The sequence below is a fragment of the Diplotaxodon limnothrissa genome, linkage group LG9 (genome assembly GCF_057381915.1).
Source record: "Diplotaxodon limnothrissa isolate DT_005_m linkage group LG9, D_limnothrissa_male_GT1.1, whole genome shotgun sequence".
In the NCBI taxonomy this organism is placed as follows: Eukaryota; Metazoa; Chordata; class Actinopteri; order Cichliformes; family Cichlidae; genus Diplotaxodon; species Diplotaxodon limnothrissa.
Genome location: NC_140604.1, coordinates 32,651,490 through 32,678,544, shown reverse-complemented (window position 1 = coordinate 32,678,544; position 27,055 = coordinate 32,651,490). Strand labels below are relative to the sequence as shown.

The following is a 27,055-nucleotide window of genomic DNA, read 5'->3' as shown; positions in this document are numbered from 1 at the left end:
AACTCTTTCTGCACCGAGACGCTGACAGATCATTTTTTTCTTACTATCGGGCTTGTTTTTCTTTACTCGAAGAGATCAAATTATTGGTGGGGACATGTCCCTTCCGTCCATGCCAAATCTACGCCCTTGAGTGATGGCCAAATGAAGCTTTCTGAAGCACTGAGGCTTGTATTGAAAAATGGTTCATTACTCGAAGCTTTTCAACACAGTCCTCTCTGGTGACATCTGGTGGCCAAAAATATGAAGAGCAGCTTGAATCCACAAAATAAAACCAACTGCTTCATTATGATTGCCCACTCACTCTACAGAGTGGAATTCTGTCTGCTATTGGGCCACCGTTGTGTTGCTTTGAACGTTTATTTTTTGGGGTTAAAAATGTGATTTATTTGTTTAATAAATAATTTCGACCAGCAAATTTTCCTTGTTTAAACATGCACCATTGTGTGGTCTTTCTTTGCTTTTCACTTCTTGATGTTGGTAAATAGAATAATTGGAAAACACCACGTTACATACAATATACATATAATAATGTACAACACATTATGGAGTATGCTTCTGCTGTGAGGTCCTGCCTCCATCCACTTGTGAAATTAATCGCAAGATGGGTGTATTTATCAATAATATTATATTAGGGAAATTTTCCTATAAATATTTCTGACCTGGGGGTAGAATTGATTGTGAAAGGGAAAGTGCTTATGAACTTGCAAACTAAAAACATGATGCATTTAAGGTAACCCTTTTTCATTTTTATTTAAGAAGAGAATTTGTTCCACTGTGCGATGGCCGAAACTGTTCCTTTTCGTGGAGATAATTTCTCCTGCATTAAGGAAAATCCCTTCACGTGGAACAGAAGAGGCTGGAGTGCAGAGAAACTGGTAGAGATGCAGTTATACAGTCTACCTGGGCCCCACAAACTCAGCTAAAGAGAATAAATACATGAAATTGCTGCACATTTGGCAGACTAACATTTTAAGATTAATTGAAAAATAAAATATATATTTTAACATTAAATGTAACGAGTCAAATGGAAGTTTTTCTAAAGATATTTGATGATATTTATATTATGAAAAACAGATTTTTGGCATTTTGAGTTTTTCCCGTTTTCAGATAAAATAAACACGCACAAAACAAAAGCAAACAGCCAGAACACAAAGCTGGAAAACCCACCCGAATGACCAAAATCTACTCAAAATACTCCCACACAACAGAACCTCCTCTCCTCCTCGCTGGCTCCATGTCTCTCAGTAGAAATATCAGTGGTTTGCTACCTGTCACCATCAAAACACCACAAATCCTGCGAATTATTCACTTCCTTATAAAGCATTGAATGAGACACCGAAGCAGTCATGTTCTAAACAAAGCTTCGGACGTCACTGATCACGTGACTTTGGCCAAACGAATCAAGCTTCGACACGGAGCTTCTGAAGCAGTGTGTTGATTTTTTGACACACGCACCGGAACTTCAGCTTCAAGCGGACCATCACTACAAACGTTTCCCTCATCTGTTTCCTGGGTATTTTTGAAAACGCAGGTTTTTCTATGCGTTTGCACCTTTCGTCCACACGTAAACGGCGTTTTCGGTCACTGAAAAACGCCTGCCAGGGTGGATACTTTCGAAAAGTCCGTTTTGACTATTTTGAAATCTCCGTTTTCAAAATACCCGTGTACGTGTGGACGTAGCCAAAGCTTCATCACGGAGTTTCTCTCGGTTTGTGGGCTCATCTAAAGGTAAGCACCGAGCTAACTTTACTGTGAGCAGGGCTCTAGACTAGTGATAGGCAGATGAAGCCCCATGAAGCACTGAAGCTTTTCATCCAATTGGTTCACCCCAACGCGAAGCTTCATGAAGCTTCATTTGCTCTAGCAGGACACCTACTGGACGTAAAAATAATAGCTGGCATGAATTTGAAGAGTGTGGCATTTTGCACACAGCCTGTAAATGTCAACAACAAAAGGAGTGTGTAAAACATGTATATTGTAGTGATGGCAGTATACTGTGTATATTTATAGTGGCAGTATGGGAAATGATTATTTGGAAATGCTTGAAATGGAAACGATCATTTACTGTGAGGTGAGGTGTGGTTGGGGTGTGGACAGTGGTTGTGCTTTTGTAACGTTGAGGTATGGACAGCTACACACTGAGGCTTTGAGCCTCAGTCCTGCCTGTTCACATTTTATTCTGTAAAAACTAAATTTTCACTGCTTTTATGACCTTTTTAGTGGGGAGAACATAGCTAGGATTTAATGATTTAACAAATCTTTTGAATCCTTTGTCCTCCACAATGCTAAATGGCTGGGAGTCCTCAATCACCATGCTGACCAGGTCTTCATCTATTTGAGATTGTTCTCCTGAGGAAAGACAATAAAGATAAAGCACAAATATAAATATCACATACGTAACTTATAACAGTTGTATAATATTGTTATATCATTTAGTAACATTACTGCATCCTATATTATCATTGCATTTGATGGCTCACCTGGTCTTGCTCCACAATCGGTGTCCCCCTTATTCTCATGCAAAGCTCTGTAGTGCCTAAGCATGGATGAGGTGTTGTTGTTATATCCCAGCTCCCTGGCACATAGCAAACACTTCACCTTGTACAAAAGTACAGACAGCTTAACATAAATTGTATTGCACCATCAGTATCATGAAAATACATCTTCTGTAGAAATTTACATACCTTGTTGGGAGGAATAAGATCAAAATGTTCCCACACAGGGGAGGACATCCTCCTCTTCTTAGCTGGCTCCATTCTCTCCTGACTTTCCTCACTCTCATAAACCTCCAAACGGTCTCCAAACTCTCACTAACCGCAACTCTCCATCAAACACCCACATTTTTGAATGAAGTCTGAGGGGTTTATATCGCTGTCATATCTCGCGGCAAAGTTCGAACCACTTCATGAACCAGTCACGTGGTACAGCCGGGCAGCGAGGCTTCGGACGTCATCATTTTCAGCTCCTCCCATAAATGAAGCAAGCCTCGATACGCGCTTCGCGGAAACGCCCCCTCCATTACTCGACACACGCTCCGAAGCCTCGATACAGAACGTCCCATCACTACTCTAGACTAACTTTTTGACATGGGCGCACCGGTACGCCTAACTTGAAAAATTTAGGCGTACTGGCACAAAAGTTAGGCGAGGGGACACTTGGGCACTGCATTTATTGCAGCATATAGTGTGTTTCCTGGATACACTGTGCTTTTTCCGAGCACTGGCTATGAATTTCAGAAGGATCAGGCCTTAACTTAACAAAAAAGTTATCTCCAACGGGAGATCGAGAGACCAGTGTCAGTGTCACTGTTTACTTAGCCTGATAGAGCAAAGGACACTGTCTCAGCTGAACTCTGGACACACTTACACTGATAAGCACGCACTCATCCCCCTCCCTTTCCAAACGCCTTCGATGCTTGTTTCCTGCGGGGGAAGACTGCGGGTCTGCGTGCCGCGCTGAAATGGTAGCGCTGTGTAGGACGACTGCTGTGTTCCTTCGGATTACCCCCCACCCCCCTATCCAACCCCTGTGGCTTGTCACGTGCTCTAATGTTGTGATGTGGACATTAATGTGCTCTCTGTGTAGAGGAGTTTTTTTGTTTCCTGTTCTCATGCTGTCCTCCCATAGGTGCTGTTACCAGTTCAAAATTGGGGATGGAGACAAGAGAAAAAACCACAATAACAACACTGGTCCGGCCGGGTTAAGTCAAACGATGATTTTAATGATCACACGCGTGGGAGATGGACACTGTATGCAGACAGCCTCAGATCTCAAAATGGTGGAGCATTGCTCAAACTCTTATAGCCTCTGGTTCTCCCACCTTATCATAAAAGCCTAAACATTCACATTCTTTCTCTCACATGGCGCCTAAGCTACGACCTTGGCTTCCCGTTTATCTGCTCCTGCTGAGATGGGGCAGAAAACTCCAGCATGTTCCGTTCTCTTCTAATCAGACAAATAAGGCGATGACTTTCTGCAAACAGTATTTTCTTGTAACATCATAAAACAATATCATTCATCCACAATAAATCAGCAGTCTAATTTAATGCAAATCAGTTTAACTAATGCAATAGTTATCAGCTTCTTCTAATTCAGGAGAATAATGCAAACTAAAACTACATAATAATTCACAATCTTTAATTAGGGGTATAACATGGCATAAAATAATATTATAATCTAACAGTGCCCAGCGTGAGAAGAGGTCTCTTTTTTTCCTCTTGTACTTTTCCCATTGTTGTGTAATTTTTCTGTGTTATTCTCTGCAACGCTGCCGATCTCCGACTGTATTCCTCTGCGGGGCAACCTGCATATGGCCAATAAAGCATTAACTTAACATCAATGATACTAAGAGTAGCTGTAGATAATATTACATCTGTGGGATGATTATTGGTAATTTTTTCTCTAACGATAAAAATTTTATTTGTGAAGAAGTTCATGAAGTTATTACTAGTTAACGTTAAAGGGATGGTTGGCTCAAAAGAGCTCTGACTTTTTGTCAGCCTGGCTACAGTGCTGAAGAGAAACCTGGGGTTGTTCTTATTTTCTTCAATCAGTGATGAATAGTAAGATGTTCTGGCTTTGCGGAGGGCTTTCTTATAAAGCAGCAAACTATTTCTCCAGGCTAAATGATGATCCTCTAGATTTGTGACACGCCATTTCCTCTCCAGATTACGAGTCATCTGCTTTAGGCTACGTGTTTGAGAATTATACCACGGAGTCAGGTACTTCTGATTAGAGACCTTAGTTTTCACAGGAGCTACAGTATCCAGAGTCGTACGTAGTGAGGAGATGAAATTATTAACAAGATAATCGACCTCTGTTGGGGTAGCGTTCAGATAGCTGCTCTGCTCTGTGTTGGTACAGGGCATTGAAGATGATAACAGTGGGTGGATTATATTCTTAAACTTAGTTACAGTGCTTTCAGAAAGACATCTACTTTGATAAAGTCTACTCTTCACCGCTGTGTAATCACTTATTGTAAATGTAAATGTAATCAGGAAATGATCAGACAGGAGAGGGCTTTCAGGAAACACTGTTAAATGTTCAGTTTCTATGCCATATGTTAAAACAAGATCTAGAGTGTGATTAAAGTGGTGGGTGGGTTCTTTTACATTTTGAGAGAAACCAATTGAGTCTAATAACAGATTAAATGCCATGTTGAGGCTGTCATTTTTAGCATCTACATGGATGTTAAAATCACCCACAATAATTATTTTATCTGAGCTCAGAACTAAATTAGATATAAATCTGAGAAATTAAAACGTACAGCTCTGTTATCACTTCCAGCATAAATGAAGACCGAAAACTAAAAAGCAGTGACGTTTGTAGGGTTACTGAAGTTGGGCTAGCTTGTATATAATGATGTGCTACGTGACCGCTAGCGACACAGCTATGTTAGCATAATATAAACAAGCTAACTTTTTTTCCAATCGATAAAAGTTAACGTGAGTGTTCTCGGTGGTCAGGAACAAATGTAATCGCATGGCAGGATGCTGTAAAAGGACCAAACTTCAGCCAGGAGAACAACTGAGATAATCCATCCACAATACGAGGTTAGTCATTCATTTACTGCTGCATGGGCTGGGCTGTAGTTACATCCTAAGGTTTTAAAAACTGAGCTTAAATAAATGATTAGCGGTAATAAAAGCCGAGGGAGGTCAACAGTGATCACTGACTGTTTTAGGAGCTTTTTGAGATCAAATAGAAGAAAATACATAACATTAAACATGTTAACAACACAAAAGCCATATTAAACGCAGACTACTTTAGGCCCGGAAGTAGGATTCGTCGTGTCATCACTGAGCATCACTGCTCATATTTATAATTATACGCTTCTTGGAATGAGTGCATACACTCATGAAGTTTAGTAACTTCAGGTCACTGCAACAAGCCCAGCTACAGTTTACCGACAGATGGGTACAGGACCTTGAAATGCACCGTGTAGAAAGTAAAGACCATCGTACGTATCATAAGTTTACCAGTCTCACAAATCGTCGTCATAAATACACATTCGTTAACCGTTTATTAATAGGACCTTTGAGCTCAACGGTAATTAATTAGTAGTGGAAATAATTTCTGGTAGCATCACAGAAATGTAGCAGTGACAATAATATTGTATGCTGTAATCGTACCGGGCAATTAGTGATACAAAACAACTGTTTTATCCTGTGAATAAAAGTACATGTTTCTGTCAATGTACCATGGTAATAACAGAAGCGAAACACAATATTGTGTCAGGACAATTCACTATTTATGCACAATAAATAAAGGAGCATAGCGCGACAATTTCTGTTCAGCGCCAGACTTGCTTGTAACCTATATCACCAATTATGTTATGAAAAATGACGCATTAACTACAACAGCAGACTGACCTTCGTGTAAATGCTTGGAGCAGACTAACCTGTGAGCTGGAGAGTTCTGGGACGTTATATTTGGTCTTTGAATGGCTGCAATCCAGTCGCCTCTTTGTTACTTCGGAAACATGGCTCGAACAATTTCTCTTCAACGACGTAATCCGATAACAACCGATCTCTTTACCCGTCGGCTTCCCGTGGCTGTCATGGGACCGGCTATTGCATTTAATAATACAACAGCTTCTTGCCATTTTTTGTGTTTCTTTTTATCGCTGTATAACTGATTTCAATTGAAAGCCTGCGTGCGCTTGTACCTCTTGCCATGAGTTCCCAGAATTCTTTGCGGTTTTACCCCTGAATGACGTCACATTTTCAATCTCTATTGGGCTGCGGGCCAAATTTGGCGCGCGGGCCAGAGTTTGACATTCTACAGCCTCATTTCTATTTGAAGTGATAACAGGAAATCAGAGCGATCTGCTGCAGTATCGGGGTCACAATAAACTTTAATGTCCAGCTGCTGTGGATGAACACTAGGGCTGGGTATCGTCACTGATTTCTAGAATCGATTCAATTCCGATTCACAAGGTCCCGAATCGATTCGATCCACGATTCGATTTAATTCGATTCGATTTAAATCTGGGAAATTTTGACAGTCAGAAATATTATAATTCAGATCAGTACATTTACATATTTTTGTATCAATAAAAAGGAAGCTGACACACGCAAGACTTTTTCAAAGGTGTGAGCGTCACAGCAGATGCCTTTGTGTCAAAGTAGCTGAAGATAAAACACAGAAAAACATGAAGGTGATTTTCCTGGCCTGGGATTTTATAAAAATATTCTGCAGTACATCAAAAACGAAAGAAAACCATTAATCAACATATGAACATTACCTCTGACGTTACAGCGGTTTTATTAGAGACACGGCTAAGCGTTTTGCATTTTGAATAATTTTAAAAAGTTTTAATTTGTTCAGTATTGAACAGCAGAAATTAGGTTTTCTTTTCGGAAGAATGTAAAAGGGGAAAAAAACAGCGGCCGACAGCGCTGTAAACAACAGTAGACTTGTGCGTAACAAGCAAGCGAATAATGAAGAAAGGGAAACTGTTCTTGAAGTACAGAGAGAGAGAGAGCTGCACATCGCGGTGGAAGCAAAACAGTAAAAGTCAGAGTGAATTCATGACGATGTTTATGTGAAGCGTTTGGATCTTCTTTTGCTGCTGGTTCGGTCAATATTGTTTGGAGAGACATCAAACTAACAGCTTTAGAATCTGCTCATAAAGGGCGTGAACACAAAGCGCAGACCCGCCGACAGATCAGAATCAGCGAGCTGTCGGCTTTCAGCCCCGACCGTGAGAAAGGCGACATCTAACTGATTCTGATCCGCGGGTCGCGCTGTGTGTTTAAGTCTATGTGCAGAATCTGTGTTCCTGCTCTCATTTACTGTCTTAGCTGTTTGGTGGTTCTTGAAATTTTGTGAGATGTCACCTGAGATTCTGGCACTTCGGGCAAAATAAATTTATATTAAAAAAATCGATTCAGGATTTTAATGAATCGATTTTACGTTATCCAAGCCAGAATCAATTTTAATCGATGAATCGATTATAAAAACCCACCCCTAATGAACACATGAGAGGAAGTGAACTCCTACAAAGTCTCATTTTAACGAGTCTGGCTGCTGTAAAGTGATGCACAGGAAGATGTTAACAAAAACTATTCTATGAAATGAATGTTTAGCATCAAGTGAATTCAGATGTTCTGTTCAGTTTTCTTTCTATAGGCAAGGCAAGTTTATTTAGAGTGTTAGGGCAGCCTGAAAATTCTCCTGGGCATCTCGCTGCAGGGCAACCTGCAAAATAAAGGCTGTTTCATTCATTCATTATATAGCACAATTCAACAGCAAGTTGATTCAAAGTGCTTTTCAGAGACATTAAAAAACAAAAAAATAAAAAGCATGATTTAAAAAGGGGGGGGGGCAGTACATAAAATCAGTAGTTAAAATGTAGATTTTGAAATTTAAGCTTAAAAGTAAAACCGTGCAGATTTGGTGCTTTATTCAAATGCAGCTGAGAACAGGTGAGTCTGCAACCTGGATTTAAATAAACTGAGTGTTTCAGCTGCTCTGAGGCTTTCTGGGAGTTTGTTCCAGATATATGGAGCATAAAAGCTGAATGCAGCTTCTCCATGTCCAGTCTCGCAAGATTTCTACAACCAATCAGAGTGAAATTTGTACTTTGTGTTGTCAGATGAACATCAGAATCAGAATCGTGTTTCTTGGCCAAGTATATGTGCAGACACAAACAAGGAATTTGGTTCCGGTAGATGGAGGCTCTCAAGCACAGCAATGTAAAACAAACAAACACACACACACACACACACACACACACACACACACACACACACACACACACACACACACGTGTCTATATATACATTACACATACATACACAAAGCTGTGTAAACCAACTGTATGGTTTATGATGGAGACACTGAGTCTGGTTCAGCTGCTTTGTTGGGGTCTGTATGTTAAAGAGTCTGTTTACATGGTGGAGGTGGTGGGACTGGGGGCCTGAAGGAGTTGAAAGTGTGGGGTGGGGGAGTAACATGTCTGTCCCTGTTTGTGGAAACCACAGGAGGAGCTGTTCAGGCTGTTGCTGGGTGTGAATTGTTGATGGAGTCTTTAAACTTGTAGTTGCTGTTTTCCAGACTGAAGCAGAGTCGTTAGCTGAAAACTGGTTTTAGAGCTTCATTCAGGACACCTTCTCAGGCTCTTACAGCCTTACCTGTATCATAACAAAGTGTATAAACCCCAATCCACCTTTAACATGGTCCTTCTCCCAAACCTTCAAATAGGACTTTCTGGCCCTGTCATAGTAAAGGGCTGCTTAGAATATTAGAGCCAATGTCACAAAGTTCCTCCTGAAGTATAAGTGAGTGAGAGAGTTTCCTCACTTTGCAGCACAACACGTCTCACAAGATTTCTACAAGCAATCAGAGTGAAATTTGTACTTTGTGTTGTCAGATGAACATATGAGACACTTTGACTCTTCAGTGCAGTGTGGAGCCTAACAAAGATCTGTTTTGTGTCCCAGCTGATCAGCAGGAGGAGAAGAGTCTGACGGAGCAGCAGAGGAACATTTTCAGCCATCTGGACTCAGCTGAGTCACTACAGAGGAAACAATGAGCTCAACACAGAAGGTGAGGAAAATATCACAGTTTCACCAAATAATCAGTCACGTCTAAAACTCTCATCCTCCCAACCTGTTATATGACTGTGTTGTATTTTATTATGTACTATGTTTTTATTTTATATCTATTATGTTTACAAACATCAAGAAGTCACAAGCAAAGAGAAACCACACCACAGCACATGTTTAAATAAGGATATTCATCAAAATTATTTATTAATGAAATTTCAAAACCTTTTCAATCACACAGAAAATACATGTGCAAAGCAACACAACAGTAGCCTGATATCAGACAGAACTGTCAAATGATACTAAACATAATGAAGCGCTTCATTATAATTTGTAGATTCAAGCTGCTCTTCATATTTTGACCAACAGATGTCACCAAAGAGGACTGTGTTGAAAAGCTTCAAGTAATGACAGTTTGTTCCACGACTGCATTTCACTGGGTTTTGATTATCGATTAAAATTGATTGTAGCTTGGATAACATGATATCAATTCATTAAAATCCTGAATGGATTTTTAAATATAAATTAATTTTGCCCAAAACGCCAGAATCTCAAGTTAAACCTCAGAAAATTTCACAAAACAGCTAAAACAGCAAATGAGAGCAGGTACATGACATGGACTCGACGTCGGGTGAGAAAGCCGGCAGCTCGCTGATTCTGATGCGTTTGCCGGTCCGCTCTTTGTGTTTACGTCTTTTTCGGCGCTAGATTCTGAAGCTGCAGGTTGTGTCTCTCTCCAAAATAAAATTAATTAAACCAGCAGAATTCTCTCTCTCCATTGTTTACAGCTCTGTCGGGTGCTGTTTTTTGTTTTTTCACTCCCAGCAACAAAGCCTAATTTCTGCTGTTCAATACAGAACAAATGTAAACTTTTTAAAATTATGCAAAACGTTTAGCTGTGTCTGTCATAAAACGTCTGTAATTTTGCTCTGCTTCACTTCAGCAGCATCAGGTAATGTGCATATGTTGATTAATGGTTTTCTTTCGTGTTTGATACACTGCAGAATATTTTTAAACCCAGGCCAGAAAATTCTCCTTCATGTTTTTCTGTTTTATCCTCAGTTACTTTGACACAAAGGCATCTGCTGTGATGCTTACACCTCTGATGAAGTCTCACACATGTCAGCTTTCATTTTAGAAATATAAAATATGGATAAGTACATAGTGATCAGAATTCTAATATTTCTGATTGTCTGAGGCAAGATTTCCCCGAATCGAAATCAGTGATGATGCCCAGCCCTAAATTTCACTCACTGCCTGTGTTTGTATCTCTGTCACTGCAGGACCAACATGGAGCGAGAAGTCAGCGCTCTCAGGAGGCCGACCAACCTCACAGAACAAAGGGGGAGAAGAAATACAGCTGTGATGACTGTGGAAAGTCTTTTACCCAGTCTGGAAGCTTAAAAGCACACCAGCTCATCCATAGTGGAGTTAAAGCATACAGCTGTGACGAGTGTGGAAAGAGTTTTTCCTGGAAGGGTAGTCTAAAAAAACACCAACTCGTCCACAGTGGAGTTAAAGCGTACAGCTGTGACGAGTGTGGGAAGGATTTTCTTAGGAAGGCTTCACTACAAAACCATCAGGTCATCCACACTGGAGAGAGACCGTTCAGCTGTGACGAGTGTGGACACACTTTTTCTCGGAAGAATGCTCTAAAAAAACACCAACTCATCCACAGTGGAGTTAAAGCGTACAGCTGTGATCAGTGTGGCAGAGCTTTTACTCAGCGTAGTAACTTACAGAATCATCTAGTTACCCACTCTGGAATTAAAACATACAGCTGTGACATTTGTGGAAAATCTTTCAGCCTGAAACAGAGCCTAAATACACACCTACGCATTCACACCAGACATGATGTGTACAGCTGTGAACAGTGTGGCAAAGAGTTTGCTAAACACACACTATTAAAACGCCACATGTTTACCCACTCTGAGGAACTACCTTATAAATGTGACCTGTGTGAGAATACTTTTAAATCTCCACATTACCTGAGACAACACCAACAGATCCACACCAGAAAGAGACTCTATAAGTGCAGTTACTGTGAGGTATGTTTTTATATTTTTATCGTGTCATTTTAGCCTGACTGTTTGGAACAACTCTGCTCATTAAACCGTGTTAGCATGTTGCTAACACAATTTAATAAGCAGAGTTCTACAGAATGGAGAGACGGTGTTGTGTGATTATTCAGATTTTCAATTCAGTTATCATTTTTGTGTAAATGATCCTAAAAAACTAAACTGAAAGTGCTGAAAAGTGATATGATGGTGTTATTTAAAATTCATGTAGTTTCGTGGTATTCAATTCAGTTTTATTTATATAGCGCCAAATCACAGCAGTAGTTCCCTGAAGGTTCTTTATATTGTAAGGTAGACCCTGCACAGTTACCAGCTGTCAGCTACATAGAAAAGGATCTTGGTGTTATTTGTCTCTCAGAAACAGTTCATAACTTCAACTCATTCATGTCACCTAAAAGGTAAACCTGTTTCTCCATCACCTGTTCAGCTCTGATGATTCAGTAAGGACATCTCCTGGTTTCATCTTCATGTTTCCCTCTCACCACATATCCAAACCGACATCATGACCAGCAGCTTTTACAGCTGTGGCTCCAGCAAACCTCAGCTGATATTAGAAAGGAATATTAAATAAATTCTAACAACAGCTGATCAAGCTTAAACGCGCTGCTGTTGTTTAGCGCGACATCCGCTGGTTTCCCCTCTCTGGCGCAAAGTGGGCGATAAACAAACAAGAGAGGAAAGCCGATCAGCTGATCATTGATCAGTTTCATGATTGAAGTAGCAACAGGAGAGGCAGGGGGGAGAATGAGAGAAGAAGAGGCAGCTGTGCAGCGTAAAGACAGAATAAATCAATCTTTGTGTCTTTTTTTCTTTCTAGCTGAAGTTCGGGACAAACTCTGTTCCTTTTCACCTTAATACGAAATGCGTAATAATTTCTCTGAATGAGGGACGATTCCGTCTTTTTACAGGCAACTCTACTAACTAACCTTATGAATAAAATACAGTTCACTATGGTATCACTAACATCAAAGCACCCACCCAGCAGTATATAAACTCCGTCATGCTAGCTAGCACGCAGTACAAGTTATTGTAACTGACGGTAAAAAGTCAGCACAACGAAAATAAACTCCACCTAAACTTGGTTTATATCTGACCCAGATAGATTGCAGGTCATAACTTCTTACCTGAAGTTCAGTTCACCTGACACTCGGACCGGCGGCCGCCTCGGGTCTCTCCTCCTCCTGCCTCCCCTTTCCCTCATCCACCCGCTGGCCTCCACCACTTGCTAATTTTACTGAATCTGAGGAAGCTCCGCCACAGCCACCACCAAACAACTGAGTTATTTTTACAGCATCTGGCCAATCCACCACCTTTCATTGTTTATACCGTTACAAAGGGAAAAAAGTCACCGGGCCACCGAGCAAATGCCCGATGGCCAGTCCAGCATTGGTCGTGCCATCAGTTAACCCTTCCCGTGCCAACTGTGGCACACGTGCCTAGGGTTGCCGACCCCTGCCCTACAATAATACATACAGAGAAAAGCCCAACAATCATATGACCCTCTATGTGCAAGCACTTTGACGACTGTGGGAAGGAAAAACTCCCTTTTAATCAGTGATGGGAATAACGGCGTTACAAGTAACGGAAGTAGCTGACTACGTAAGTAATCTGGAAGCTACAGCTTTAAGCAGCTGCGTGCGCTCCCGTGGACGGTAATCACGATCACTTTCTAGCACAACACCTGGAGCTAAGGGGGAAAAACAATCGCATGAGTGCTGCTGTTTGACTGAGGAAGAATAAAGTAGCCGTGGTAAGCAAATCACATGACCACTTAAAGACAAAGCAAGCAGAGTCACGATAAACAATATGTATCCGGCGTTTTTAGAGAGAGAGAGAGAGAGAGAGAGAGATGGATGGATGGATGTTTAGCGTGTTTGGAGTGTGTAGTTAATGTGTAGTGTTGTGGATAGTTTTGTGTTGTGTGTCAGAACAATGAGGCGACTGTTGTCTCCAGGTAGAAACAGGAGTGATACAGCTGCTGCTGTCAGACCTGCAGGTATCAGGCTGTGATGTTTCCTTTATCGTGGACAGAAATTTTTGGAGTGGCACAAATAATTTGTGTGGCATCTTATTGAAGAACAGCTGATTGTTCTTAAATAGTTTGAAGTGGTTATTTAAAAAATCAGGATAAAAGGTAAATGGATGCAAATAACTTTGTTGTTTGCAAAACTTGTGCATAGGATTTTAAAATTGACAATTTATATTTGCATTTAAAGTTATGAAATATGATTCATTAAACATGTTTGTGGTTGTTACAGTAAAAAATATAACTTTTTCTACTCTGATCTTATGTTTTTTGTCTGACCTTTAGATCAGTTGTGTTAATACAGTATGTAAAAATGAAAACATGACTGTAAATTCAGGGTCACCTGGTCCAGCCCTAACTATATGCTTTAGCAAAAAGGAAAGTTTGAAGCCTAATCTTAAAAGTAGACACTGTGTCTGTCTCCTGAATCCAAACTGGAAGCTGGTTCCACAGAAGAGGGGCCTGAAACCGAACGATCTGCCTCCCATTCTACTTTTAAATACTGTAGGAACAACAAGTAAGGCTGCAGTGCGAGAGCAAAGTGCTCTAACAGGGTGATATGGTACTACAAGGTCATTAAAATAAGATTGGGCCTGATTATTCAAGACCGGATTTTGAATTCAATTCTGGATTAAACAGGAAGCCAATGAAGGAGAAATCTGCTCTCTCTTTCTAGTCCCTGTCAGGACTCTTGCTGCAGCATTTCGGATTAACTGAAGGCTTTTCAGCGAGTTTTTAGGACTTCTTGATAATAATGAATTGCTTAATGTGCATTGAAGGACATATCCTGGTCAAAATGACTCCAAGGTTCCTCACAGCGTTACTGGAAGTTACTGAAGTGTTTCCTTATAATTGCCCACTCTAAGAAACTCAGTCGACGGGACTGAGCTCTGCAGTGTGGGTAATTACAAGGAAACGCTTCATAATTTGTAGATTCAAGCTGCTCTACATATTTTGAACAGCAGATGTCACCAAAGAGGCGACAGAATTTGTCCTGGTCCAAAATGAGTCCAAAGTTCCCCACAGTGTTACTGGAGGCCAAGGTAATGCCACCGAGAGTAAGAATCTGGTTAGGTACAATACTGTTCAACTGATGCTCACAAGGGTGTGGTACCACAGTGTGTGTTTGTATAGCCCAGTAAACTGTTAACTGAAGGAGTAAAATGTAATTGGCCGTCTGCAGAGATGCTCTTTATTTCAGGCGACGTTCAGGATGAAAATGTTGAAGGACTGACTTACACTGTCTTTGTGTCTTTGTTTAGAAGCAGAGCGACACAGATGGATCCAATTCTCAACCCTGTCGTCACTGTGGTGGTGGGAAAGACTTTCGTTGTGACCTTTGTGGAAAAACTTTCAGTCATTCAAACACCCTAAAACTACATCAACGTAGACACACTGGAGACAAAATGAACTACTGCAAAGAATGTGGGAAAGGCTTCACCACAAAACGTGACTTAAAACGACACGAACTCTTTCACAGTGGGGTCAAAAAGCATCTCTGTGATCAGTGTGGGTCATCCTTCACCACTAGAGGTGAGCTTAAAACACACAAACGCGTCCACACAGGAGAGAAACCATACAAGTGCAGACACTGTGACAAAAGCTTTCCACAATCAGGTGATTGTAACAGGCATGAACGGACACACATGGAAGGAAACTACAGCTGTGACCAGTGTGACAAGAGCTTCAAGAATTTCAGTTCATACTCCACACACAAACGATCCCACGTTACTAATAAACTCTTTCACTGTTACCAATGTGCCAAAATATTCACCACATTGTCTGCTCTGTGCAAACATCAGCGTGATCATGCAGGACTGAAATCACTCTCATCACGGTGAATCTGCAGAGACAGAAAGATCCTCGTTTGGTTTCAGGGTCAGACTCAAAGCCCTTGAGATCAGGCTCCACAGAGTTCAGATGGAATCTCCTGTAAAGATCTGATGAGGCAGCTATGAATGAAAATGTGCCTCTTGTTACATTTTAAGCTTTCTAAACTGTTCTACTGTAGTGTTGGTGTTGAGTGGTTAGCATTGTTCCAGCAGTTGAATCAAAAAATCTGTTTCCTCTTATGTTTTTATTGAATGTATTTTGATCCATGTGTTTTTGTTGGGTGTTTTTTTTTGTTTTTGGTTTTGGTTTTTTTTGTGTTCAGGTTTTTTGTGTTTATGAAATCCTTCAACAGTTAAACCAAAATTTTACATGTTAAATAAAGAAATAATTTACTGACAAAGAGTTTGATCCATGATGTCATTTCCTGTATGTCAAACCAAAAACTGATGTGACAAATGTTCTCAGTGACCTGAAATTCATGAAAAAATAAGATCTTTAAAATCTTTTGTATTTTAACAAAGTTGCTGTAGGTATCAAAAATTCTGATTTGTGTTTGAGATTGTTAGAAGATTTTCTACATTATACATTATAACCAAATCTCTATAATACAATATAATCAAGTAGGCCTTATATTCTAACCAAGTGAGCCTTATATTCTAACCAAGTATGCCTTATATTTTGTGTGTTCATATATTTTCACATAACCAAGCCTATTGTTGAAGAATCACCTAACCAAGTTTATTGTTAAAGGAAAACTGATGCATTCCTTACCTAAGTGTTTGAGATGTTTGACAGCATAATATAATGATGCATTCTTTCCTATAGTGTCTGTGATGTCAGATAAAGCATGATATACTTCTGTATTTTTATCCCAGTGTGTGAAAGATCAGATAAGCTGATTTAATGTTTAACCTCTCGTCAACATCTGTTAAAAGAGGAAGTACTATGTAACCCATTTTTGCCTTATAAATAAAGCAAGCGAGCCTGTGCTCGGAGTGTGTGTCTTCTCAGAGAGACATTCACCCGTGCGCACGTTTTCTAATTACACTCTAAGTCGGTCTGAAGTTGTCTCATTTCTCTTACTTGTGTTTTGAACAAATGTCTACCCCTGACAGAGATATAAAAAGATTAATTTTGGAAAATGATCTTTTAAAGTTGTGGTTTGATTTGCTCAGCTTATCAGAGTTTCCTTTGTTGGCACTGCCTCTCTGAAGTTGTTGGTCTATATTGACATGACAGCTGATTTTTCAGCTGGACGTCCATGATGTGAATCTTATTTCACCACATCCCAAAGGTGCTCTATTGGACTGAGACTCAGGTAGGCTGTGGTCTGTAAATGATGTCAGTTGGTACTAAGGGACCCAAATTGTGCCAACCAAACATCTCCACGCTATTACACCAGCAGCAGGATGGATCCATGCTTTATTTTGTTTAAGACAAATTCTGCCCCTAAAATCTGAAAGTTGCAGAGATTGAAAAAAGTTGCCTGGACTGATGGGTCTCAATCTTTTCTTGTCCACTTTTGTTGATCTCGAATGTAAAGTAACCCACCCATCACGTTAATCACACTCTAGAACTTGTTTTAACATATGACATAGAAACTGAACATTTAACACTGTTTTCTGTAAACCCTCTCTTGTCTGATCGTTTGATAATAACATTTAAATTTACAATAATGGAATGAAGCCAGATAACACGCATATAAAGACCTGGGTGACCTCTAACTTCCTGCTGCTGATTATACTTGGCCTACAATACCTAGAAATATGGTATCAAACCAGATACTGTCCTATATCCTGTCAGAGTGACACTCAAAAACTACTCCATGCATTTATTATTTCTAGACTGGACTACTGTAATTTGCTATTATCAGGATGTCCTAAAAACTCCCAGAGAAGCCTGCAGGTAATCCAAAATGCTGCAGCAAGAGTACTGACAGGGATTAGTTGTTGTTCCTAGAATATTTAAAAGTAGAGTGAGAGGCAGAGCTTTGAGTTTTCAGGCCCCTCTTCTGTGGAACCAGCTTCCAGTTGGGATTGGTGAGGCAGACACGATCTCTACTTTTAAGATTAGGCTTCAAACTTTCCCTTTTACTAAAATATATAGTTAGGGCAACATCAGGTGACCCTGAATTCTCCCTTTTTAATGCTGTAATGGGTGTAGGCTGCTGGGGGATTCCCATGATGTATTCAGTATTTCTTCCTCAGTCAGCTTTCTCACTCACTATATAGAGCTCTCTGCATTGAATCATACTTGTTATTAATCTCTGTCTTCCACAGCATGTCTTTTCTCCTGTCTTCCTTCTCTCACCCCAACCGCCTGTGGCAGATGGCTGCCCCTCCCTGAGCCTGGTTCTGCCGGAGGTTTCTTCCTATTAAAAGGGAGATTTTCCTTCCCACTGTCACCAAAGGGATTGTTGGGTTTTGTATGTGTTATTGCAGGGCAGGGGGTCCACTACCTCCATGATCCAATCTGGAGCCACTAACCCTGAGGGTACATCTTTCACCATCTTACAAAGCTGGGATTGCAGCCATTCCCCAATTCTCTGTGAATGGTACTCATGGAATTTGATCTGTGGCTGTTGATCAATGGTCATGATTTGCATATTAATGATGAAGAAACTTATCTTACAGCTCATTGTTCATTCAGTGGGCTGTTTTCATCATTATGCAAATGTACTGTTTACTAGGTTTGGGAAACCTGCAGTCAGCTGAGATTGAAGAAGTCACTTGCAACACTGAAAACGCCATGTCCAGATGAACAGAATCAATTATTTTGGTACAAACAATTCACCACAAAAAAGACTCAATATTCAGAAATGCTTTAAACTGGGCAGTAAATATGTATGACAAACTCAAAACATTGTAATCTAAAACATACTGCAAAACAGTGCTGGCTCTTATTTCAGTGGGAGAAATTTTCATGGGCATGTGTAGCTAGAATTTTACTTTGGAGGAAATGGGGTCAATGCAATTCTTAAGCATGTGTGCAAATGTCCGATGGATGGATGGAACTTTATTAATGCCTCGGGTCGGTTCCTCCGGGAAATTCAGTTTCCAGTAGCACAGCACCGACAGAAGTTGCATGTTACAGATACGCTAAGGGAAATGAGAGTAAGGATATAAGCACACAGCCCCACTCCATTGACGACTTACTGTTGGCCAAAGCCCTCAACGACTTTTACTGCCGGTTTGATGAGACATCAAGCAGCCTTGACATCTCCATCTTCCCCAACAATAGAGACATCACCCCCCCACCTCCCCACTCCCACCAGCACAGAGCCATCACCACCATCAAAGACTTCACCCACAGGAGCCCCCTCCTCACTCCACAGCTATGAGGATTTCACACCACCATCTCCCACTACAACCCTTCATATTCATGAAGCAGATGTGAGGAAGCAGTTTAACCTTATAGACCTACCACAGAACCAAGTCTGCCTGAGCTTATCTTTATATTTTTACATGTTGTACTTCCATTTCTGGGAGCATTTCAAGTTGCTATACATCAATACAACCCTTATATCTCACATTTTAATCATATGTATGCATTAAGTCAACAGTAACTACATAAATTGCAAAAGTGGTATTTTTACACACATTTCTAGTTAAAGAAATTTCAGAGGTTCCTCCCTCAAAATTGTAAATGTAAAAAAGTTGCATAAAACAGTTTGTGTGCTTCCAACCAGACGAAATTAATTTTGAGTGTCTTCATAGTTTTATTTTTGAGATACACCAATTTGTTTATACTGCAGCCACCAACTTTGTAATTCTTATTTACATGACTTATTTAAACATTCTCCTCTTGAATGCAAAATTCTTAAAAACATATTTTATTCTTTAAGAGTAAACAAATCTGAAAGCTGTTCCATCCTAAAAGAGTACAACAATGTGTAGTTTATGATGTTCTAAAGGTTTCAGCATCTTTTTGAATTTGTCACATGAGGAAAGGTATGAGTGAGCTTTCGTAACGTACCGTGAGTGATGCTTGTCAGCACACAAACCCAGAGTTTCTCTACAGCAGGGGTGTCAAACTCAACTGCACAGGGGGCCAAAACTCAAGGCACACTTTAGGTCGCAGGCCGAACAAGATAACCATTTTTTGAACACACTTAAACAATTTTTTAAACATAAATATGAATAAAAACAGACGGGAATATTATTCCAGAAAAAAAAACCTTAAAAAAACTTTAACTTTATATATTTTGCTCTTCATAAAAATAGATCCTGTCAAAATTATGCAAGTTAGAAATATGAACATGCTGCCAAAAACCCCAGATTAAATAAATGAAAGCATACACAAGGTTGGAGCCGCATGTAAAGAGCTGGGGCATTACTTCAGGAATGGAACTAATAAACTGTGCGGGCCATTCAGTGTCATACTTTGCCTTGAGTGTCCCATTACAGTGGAACTCCATCTGAATCTGCACAGGTGCAGTTTTCACGTAAATGGGTTGCGAAGCAGCTCGAAATTCTCTTTGTGTGCTTCAAAGTCACCAAAGCGCCGTGCGTACTCAGTGCGCAGTGCGCTCAGTTTACCAGCAAAGTGCGCCGACATGGTTCAACATTACTTGGCAACAGTGAAAGTGAGACAAGTTGCACTGGTGCATTTGTGACAGCTTCACTTGAAATGCCTTCACCGCATCATACATGCCATGTCCATGAACTGACAGATTTCCTTGCTGAGCACAAAAACACTATTAAGAACTTTTCCCCAACTCAGCCAACGGACCTCTGTATGATAGGGAATGTCGGCAAACTCTGAATCTATTTCTCACATAAAAGACTGAAATTGACGGTGATTTAAACCTTCAGCTCAGATAAAATTTACGGTCGGCGTTACGGTGATCATTACATGCTCCATCTGTCAGTGCGCCCCAGGGCAGCTGTGGCTACAGTGTAGCTTGCTATCGCCAGTGTGTGAATGTGTGTGTGAATGGGTGAATGACTGAATGTAGTGTAAAGCGCTTTGGGGTCCTATGGACTAGAAAAGCGCTATACAAATGCAGGCCATTTACCATTTACCATTTTAGGACTTTACCACACAGCCTTTCCTGGTGTGTGATCTGCTGTTAACTCACCGGTACATTTCTCCTCCTGCATCTTTACTCTCATTCTGCCGACTTGTCCACTGCACAACACCGGCGCTCCATCTGTTGTAAGTCCAACAAGTTTGTCCCAGGGCAGTTTCATGTCGGTTACACTTTGACATACGTTTTTAAAAATGTCTTTTCCTGTCGTTGTCCCGTGCATCGATTTAATGTTCAATATTTCCTCTCCACTGATGAAGATGGCGAGCTGTGCAATGCCCATCATGTCTGTACGTTCATCACAGCAAGAGAGTATGCAATAACGTGTTTGCTTCTTTCACAAAACTGTGTTCCTAAATCAGTGGCCATCTCACAAACCCGATCGGCAATCGTATTTCTCCTCAGGCTCACATTTGCCAAAATCTGCCTTTTTTTCTGGATAGCATCGCACAGCTTCATCAGAGTGGTACCGGGCTGATTTGACTGTCTCCTCTGCTACAATAAAATTTGCTTTCACAACAGCTTCACTTTGTGATTTACCAGTTTACTACCAATGTAAACTGTTGGTTTACCAGCAATGTCTGTAAACATACATTCAGTCTCCCACCGGTGCTCTCTCTTTGCCATTGTGAGGGGCTAGCTTCGCAATAACAGAAGTTTGACTTGATTGACGCGGGAATGTCTGGGAAAGAGGCCGCAGCGCTGCGTTACAGGATCTGTTGTTTGTGGGTTAATAGCACCTCATATCGTCGGGCCATGCATAACAGTAATTAAAAATAATCTATATAAAATGATCTCACTGTCCTGATATGAATGTACGCTGGGCCAGTTTGAGTGTGTGCAGTGAGAATTCAGTCAAAGTATTTAACTGGAGTGTGAAAAAATAAGCTGAACTCTACAGCTTGTGTGGTCTCCTGTGGCTTTAGGTGCTGACAAGCCTTCCAGCTGTTCTCCAGCATTTTCATTTACAGCCGTAAAATATCTCCACATGTTGCTCCTGTTTCTCTCTCTTTGCAGTCCAAATGGGTTTTCTGTGTGTAGCCGAGTCACGTGACGGCACAGTATCAAATCCGAGCAGGGCAGAAGAAGGGGGCGGAGCAAAGTTAGTCTGCCGCATAAGAAGAGGTGTTCAAACAGACAGCTGCTTCTTCATCCGCAGCGAGTAAAATAGTGAACTCGGAGGAGCATCGATCGTAAACCACTACCAACGTTTGGATCGATATCTGCTTCGATCTGCCCACCCTTGTCTCCTGGATCGTAGCTGAGATCAGCGTGAGCCACGTGGGTCTCTGCTCCCTGATCTGTTTCCTGTGTTTGGAAAGAGTTGCAGCTTCATCGCGGAGTTTCTCTCGGTTTGTGGGCTCATCTAAAGGTAAGCACCGAGCTAACTTTACTGTGAGTTCAGTTCATGTTGAGTTTAGCTCCTGAATGAGGTCTTCTGCTGCTCTCCTCGGTGTCTGTTCACAGTTTATTGTGAACACGTTGAGAGAAGAGTGAGAGAGTGTTTGGAGAAAAACACCAACTAATCATTAGCTCAGCATGCTGGGAGAAGTTGGAGCAGAAAAGTCTTTTCATTGTCCCTGCAGCTGTTTTTCTGCCTGCACCAAACCTCTACAGCCTTGTTTCTATTTGAAGTGATAACAGGAAATGGATGAGAGCGATCTGCTGCAGTATCAGGGTCACAATAAACTTTATTGTCCAGCTGCTGTGGATGAACACATGAGAGGAAGTGAACTCCTACAAAGTCTCATTTTAATGAGTCTGGCTGCTGTAAAGTGATGCACAGGAAGATGTTAACAAAAACTAATGAAACAGAGATGAAAGTAAACCGTGTTCATATTTGAAAGCACAGAGAATAAAAATATATTGTGGTGGTTAATGTGCAGCTCTTGGTGATTTGGGAGAATCGTGTTTTTAATCATGTTGTGGATTGAATTTTTATTTCATTTTGTCTACAGAAGTTTTTCCCACCTGTGATTGTTCGGATTGATTTGTTGGGTTGACCTGAATCATGTGAAGGTTTAAAGCTGCACTTCCCCCAAAAAGAATAAAGTATAATCAAGAAAAATGTAATAATGTCTTCCTGTGTCAAACACAGCTGCAGTCAAAGCAGGAAGGAAAGCACTGAAACCACTGATCAAAGCTCATTAATCAAAGTCTGCTGATCAATAGCAATGAGTACCATTCCCGCTGCAAGTGATCAGTGGTTGTTGATCAATGATCATGAGAATTTGCAAATTAATGCTCAATAACTGACCTCCCAGCCCATTGTTCCTTCAGTGGAGCTCGTTTCAGTCATTATGCAAGTGCACTGTTGAAGATTGGGGAAACCTGCAGTCGGTTGAGACTGAAGAAGTCACTTGGATGAGTGACGAAATGTTTCTCCCACAAAAAGCTACGTCCAGATGAACAGAATCAAAGTTTGGGGAATGGTGGAGTTTGGAGAGCGGCACCATGGGGGCTGGAGAGACTTGTGAAGTGGTGATCAGGTGTGGGCCCCTGTTATTATGAATGGTGGGGGTGGTGGAACTGGGGGCCTGAAGGAGTTGAAAGTGTGGGGTGGGGGAGTAACAGGTCTGTCCCTGTTTGTGGAAACCACAGGAGGAGCTGTTCAGGCTGTTGCTGGGTGTGAATTGTTGATGGAGTCTTTAAACTTGTAGTTGCTGTTTTCCAGACTGAAGCAGAGTCGTTAGCTGAAAACTGGTTTTAGAGATTCATTCAGGACACCTTCTCAGGCTCTTACAGCCTTACCTGTATCATAACAAAGTGTATAAACCCCAATCCACCTTTAACATGGTCCTTCTCCCAAACCTTCAAATAGGACTTTCTGGCCCTGTCATAGTAAAGGGCTGCTTAGAATATTAGAGCCAATGTCACAAAGTTCCTCCTGAAGTATAAGTGAGTGAGAGAGTTTCCTCACTTTGCAGCACAACACGTCTCACAAGATTTCTACAAGCAATCAGAGTGAAATTTGTACTTTGTGTTGTCAGATGAACATATGAGACACTTTGACTCTTCAGTGCAGTGTGGAGCCTAACAAAGATCTGTTTTGTGTCCCAGCTGATCAGCAGGAGGAGAAGAGTCTGACGGAGCAGCAGAGGAACATTTTCAGCCATCCGGACTCAGCTGAGTCACTACAGAGGAAACGATGAGCTCAACACAGGTGTGTGTGTGTGTGTGTGTGTGTGTGTGTGTGTGTGTGTGTGTGTGTGTGTGTGTGTGTGTGTGTGTGTGTGTGTGTGTGTGTACACACACACTCGGTGGTCCAAGTGTGCTATAGATAATCTCTATAGCACACTTGGACCACCCATAAAAGGTTAATGGAGGGAGTTCAGTTTGTTCCACGACTGCATTTCACTCACTGCCTCTGTTTGTTTCTCTGTCACTGCAGGACCAACATGGAGCGAGAAGTCAGCGCTCTCAGGAGGCCGACAAACCTCACAGAAGAAAGGGAGAGACAAAATACAGTTGTGACGAGTATGGGAAGGATTTTACCGTTAAAGCTTCCCTAAAAATGCATCAGGTCATCCACACTGGAGAGAGACCGTTCAGCTGTGGAGACTGTGGAAAGTCTTTCACCCAGTCTGGAAGCTTAAAAACACACCAACTCATCCACACTGGAGAGAGACCATTCAGCTGTGGAGACTGTGGAAAGTCGTTTTGTGCAGAATCCGTGCACATGCTCTCATTACTGTTTTAGCCGTTTGGTGGTTGTTGAAATTTTCTGAGGTTTAACCTGAGATTCTGGCGTTTTGGGCAAAATTAATTTATATTTAAAAATCAAGTCAGGATTTTAATGAATTGATATCATGTTATCCAAGCTAGAATCAATTTTAATTGATAATCAAAACCCAGTGAAATGCAGTCGTGGAACAAACTGTCATTACTTGAAGCTTTTCAACAGTCCTCTTTGGTGACATCTGCTGGTCAAAATATGAAGAGCAGTTTGAATCTACAAATTATAATGAAGCGCTTCATTATGTTTAGTATCATGTGACAGTTCTGTCTGATATCAGGCTACTGTTGTGTTGCTTTGCACATGTATTTTCTGTGTGATTGAAAAGGTTTTGAAATTTCATTAATAAATAATTTTGATGAATATCCTTATTTAAACATGTGCTGTGGTGTGGTTTCTCTTTGCTTGTGACTTCTTGATGTTTGTAAACATAATAGATATAAAATAAAAACATATCAGGGACAAACAGCGGGAATTTTACTGTTCTGAACTTCTAGACATTCCTTTTGGAAATAAACATTTACTAAAAAGACGCAATGGTTTTTGAAAAACATTTATTCTGAACTGTGCACCACAATTTCAAAACATTTTCTGAAAGATGTAACAGTGTACATGTTCTCACTTTCATTAGAATTGTGTTTATCAAAAGGTCTGACATAGGTGAGCTGGTAAATGCAAATAACAGCATTCTCATCACTTATTTCTTCAATACAACATGCATGTCCTTCATTCATCACTTTGTGGAACTTCAACGCACTTCTGCTCTCCTCCATATTCCATCTTCACAAGCATATCCTGTGTGGAGATTGAATACAAATTAGTTGACACTAATTAATGGCACAAATAATCCGGTAATCAATTCCAGCACAGTAAAAAAAGGAATCCTCTTTGAGCCATTACTTGTGTAAAGTATTTTCCCAAAAGACAAGGACACAGGCAACAGGTAATACTGAACTAAATGTAAAACCTCAACCTTTTTTATTTTTACCTAAACTGTGTGCACAAAACTCTGGAGGGATGTATGCTAACGTAGAATCCAGTCAGGACGTCTGCTACTGCTGTTTGCTCGTTTTTTTTTTTTATGGGCGATCGTTTTCAGGCTTCCAGTAGCACCATTATACCAACATTTCACATTCTAGACATTGTTTTAGGTGTGTTTGACTGAAAATTCACATGCAAGCTTTTTTTCAAGGCTGTGGTATTTGCCCGCAAACAATACCTTTCAGCTAGCTAAAACAGAATATTATGCTATCAGCGAGCAACATGGCTAATGCCTTTCACACAGCTTTGTCTCAACTCCAAAGAGCCACAGAAGTAAAAGCTAATAATAATAATTGAAACAATCTTTGAAAGAATGACTTACCAAGCATGGCAAACAACTCAAATATGTAGAGCAAAATGTTCTGAAGCGGCTTCACTTCAGCTTCGATTGGAGCCTATGGTGCTGGGGGCGGAGTCTGTGAATTTACTCTATTGGTGTCATAGCCCCTGTAGGAGTTCAGAGTTAAGAGGTCAAGAGTTAATGTTTCCATTGTAACACCTCCAGATTTGACATAGAAACACTCATTTTTAACACTCGATTTTAACTACTATCATTTTACACCTCAGAGTTACATTAAAAGAATGTGACTCTGCTTAGAGTAAAATTAACTCTACTTTTGCAAGGAGACTATTAACACCAAAACATTTAACACTTTTGAATTTGCTGTGTATTATTGTGTTTTTGTTCCATGTATTTTGGCACAGATTTATGGTTGTATTTTCACATCTGTTGTTTCAAAGTTTCAAAGAAAAGGTTTGGGTCTCCAAAACCTGGAAATTCTACTTTTCATTTTGTAAAAAAAGAAAAACAATTCTACAAAGTTTTGTTAGGCGTGTGACAGATCATTTTTCTCTCTCTCTGATGTAACAAATGGAAAGTTCTCTTAACGTCAGCATACCTGTTTTCATTGGCACAGACTGAGGCCTATCAGAGGAGGAGACTTGGCTGATTTCCACATTGAAATTCTACCTTCTGTACAAGCACTGTGGGAGTGGCGTTGAGGCAAAGATAATCTGGCAAATGATCAAGAATCTCAAGTGTCAACAAACCAGATTTTTCTTAGTTGAGCAGAGCTGATGGCAGTGAAACACTGAAGACATTTCTGATTTCGCTTTGTGATGTCGGAGGAGAAGCTGAAGTCCAGACAACACCAGAGGGTAAGCTGACTTGCTGCAATCCAGATCACAATCAGGCAGAAAGAAGCAGGTTTTGTTGTTATTTTTATTGCGTGTTTTACCGAGGCTGGATTATCAGCAAAACACACCTGGGGCCGAGAAGCTCTGACCTCACGAGTAAGTGTCAGGTATTTTTGGATAATCTGTCAGTACAAATCTACAATGTTGTAGTATGTGAATATCATGTGTGTCAAGGAAAAGCAATAGAGAGAAAAACACGTATAAAACTGGCACACTGCATTGTGTGAGAAATGACCTGATGCAGAGCCCCGTACAACAAAGCACTTTTAACAACCCAGGGTCTGTTTTCCTTATTACGCCTCACTGACTGTAACTTATCCTCATGTGTTACATGACTGTGGATTCCAGCTCAATACACCAGCTGAGGGCTATGAGTCCATTCACAATACAGAGACAGTGTTGGCAGCAGGTTCCCTGTTTCTGTATATTAAGTGGACAACAAACAGGAAAAAATGTGAAAAATAAAGCTCATCTTAAAAATCTGTTTTTCTTGTTAGTTTTTATCAGTTAAAGATAAAAACTTCAGGCTTGCTTTCAAAAATTCAGGTCTTATTATCTTTGCAC

General features: G+C 40.6%; 1 protein-coding gene across 2 annotated transcripts in view; it reads left to right on the top strand.

The window, feature by feature from the left end:
- Positions 1-15,561, top strand: part of LOC146625910 (uncharacterized) — a 111,447-nt gene extending 95,886 nt beyond the window's left edge. The window contains exons 1-4 of one of the 2 annotated variants that reach the window (XM_085363025.1): positions 1,455-1,728; positions 9,447-9,552; positions 10,835-11,599; positions 14,918-15,561. In XM_085363025.1, coding sequence (XP_085219151.1) covers positions 9,535-9,552; positions 10,835-11,599; positions 14,918-15,496 — 1,362 coding nt within the window. In that variant the 5' untranslated portion in view covers positions 1,455-1,728; positions 9,447-9,534 and the 3' untranslated portion in view covers positions 15,497-15,561. Of the gene's footprint in view, positions 1-1,454; positions 1,729-9,446; positions 9,553-10,834; positions 11,600-14,917 lie in introns of those variants that run through there. The other variant, XM_085363024.1, reaches the window with a different exon arrangement.
- The last annotated feature ends 11,494 nt before the right edge of the window (positions 15,562-27,055 follow it).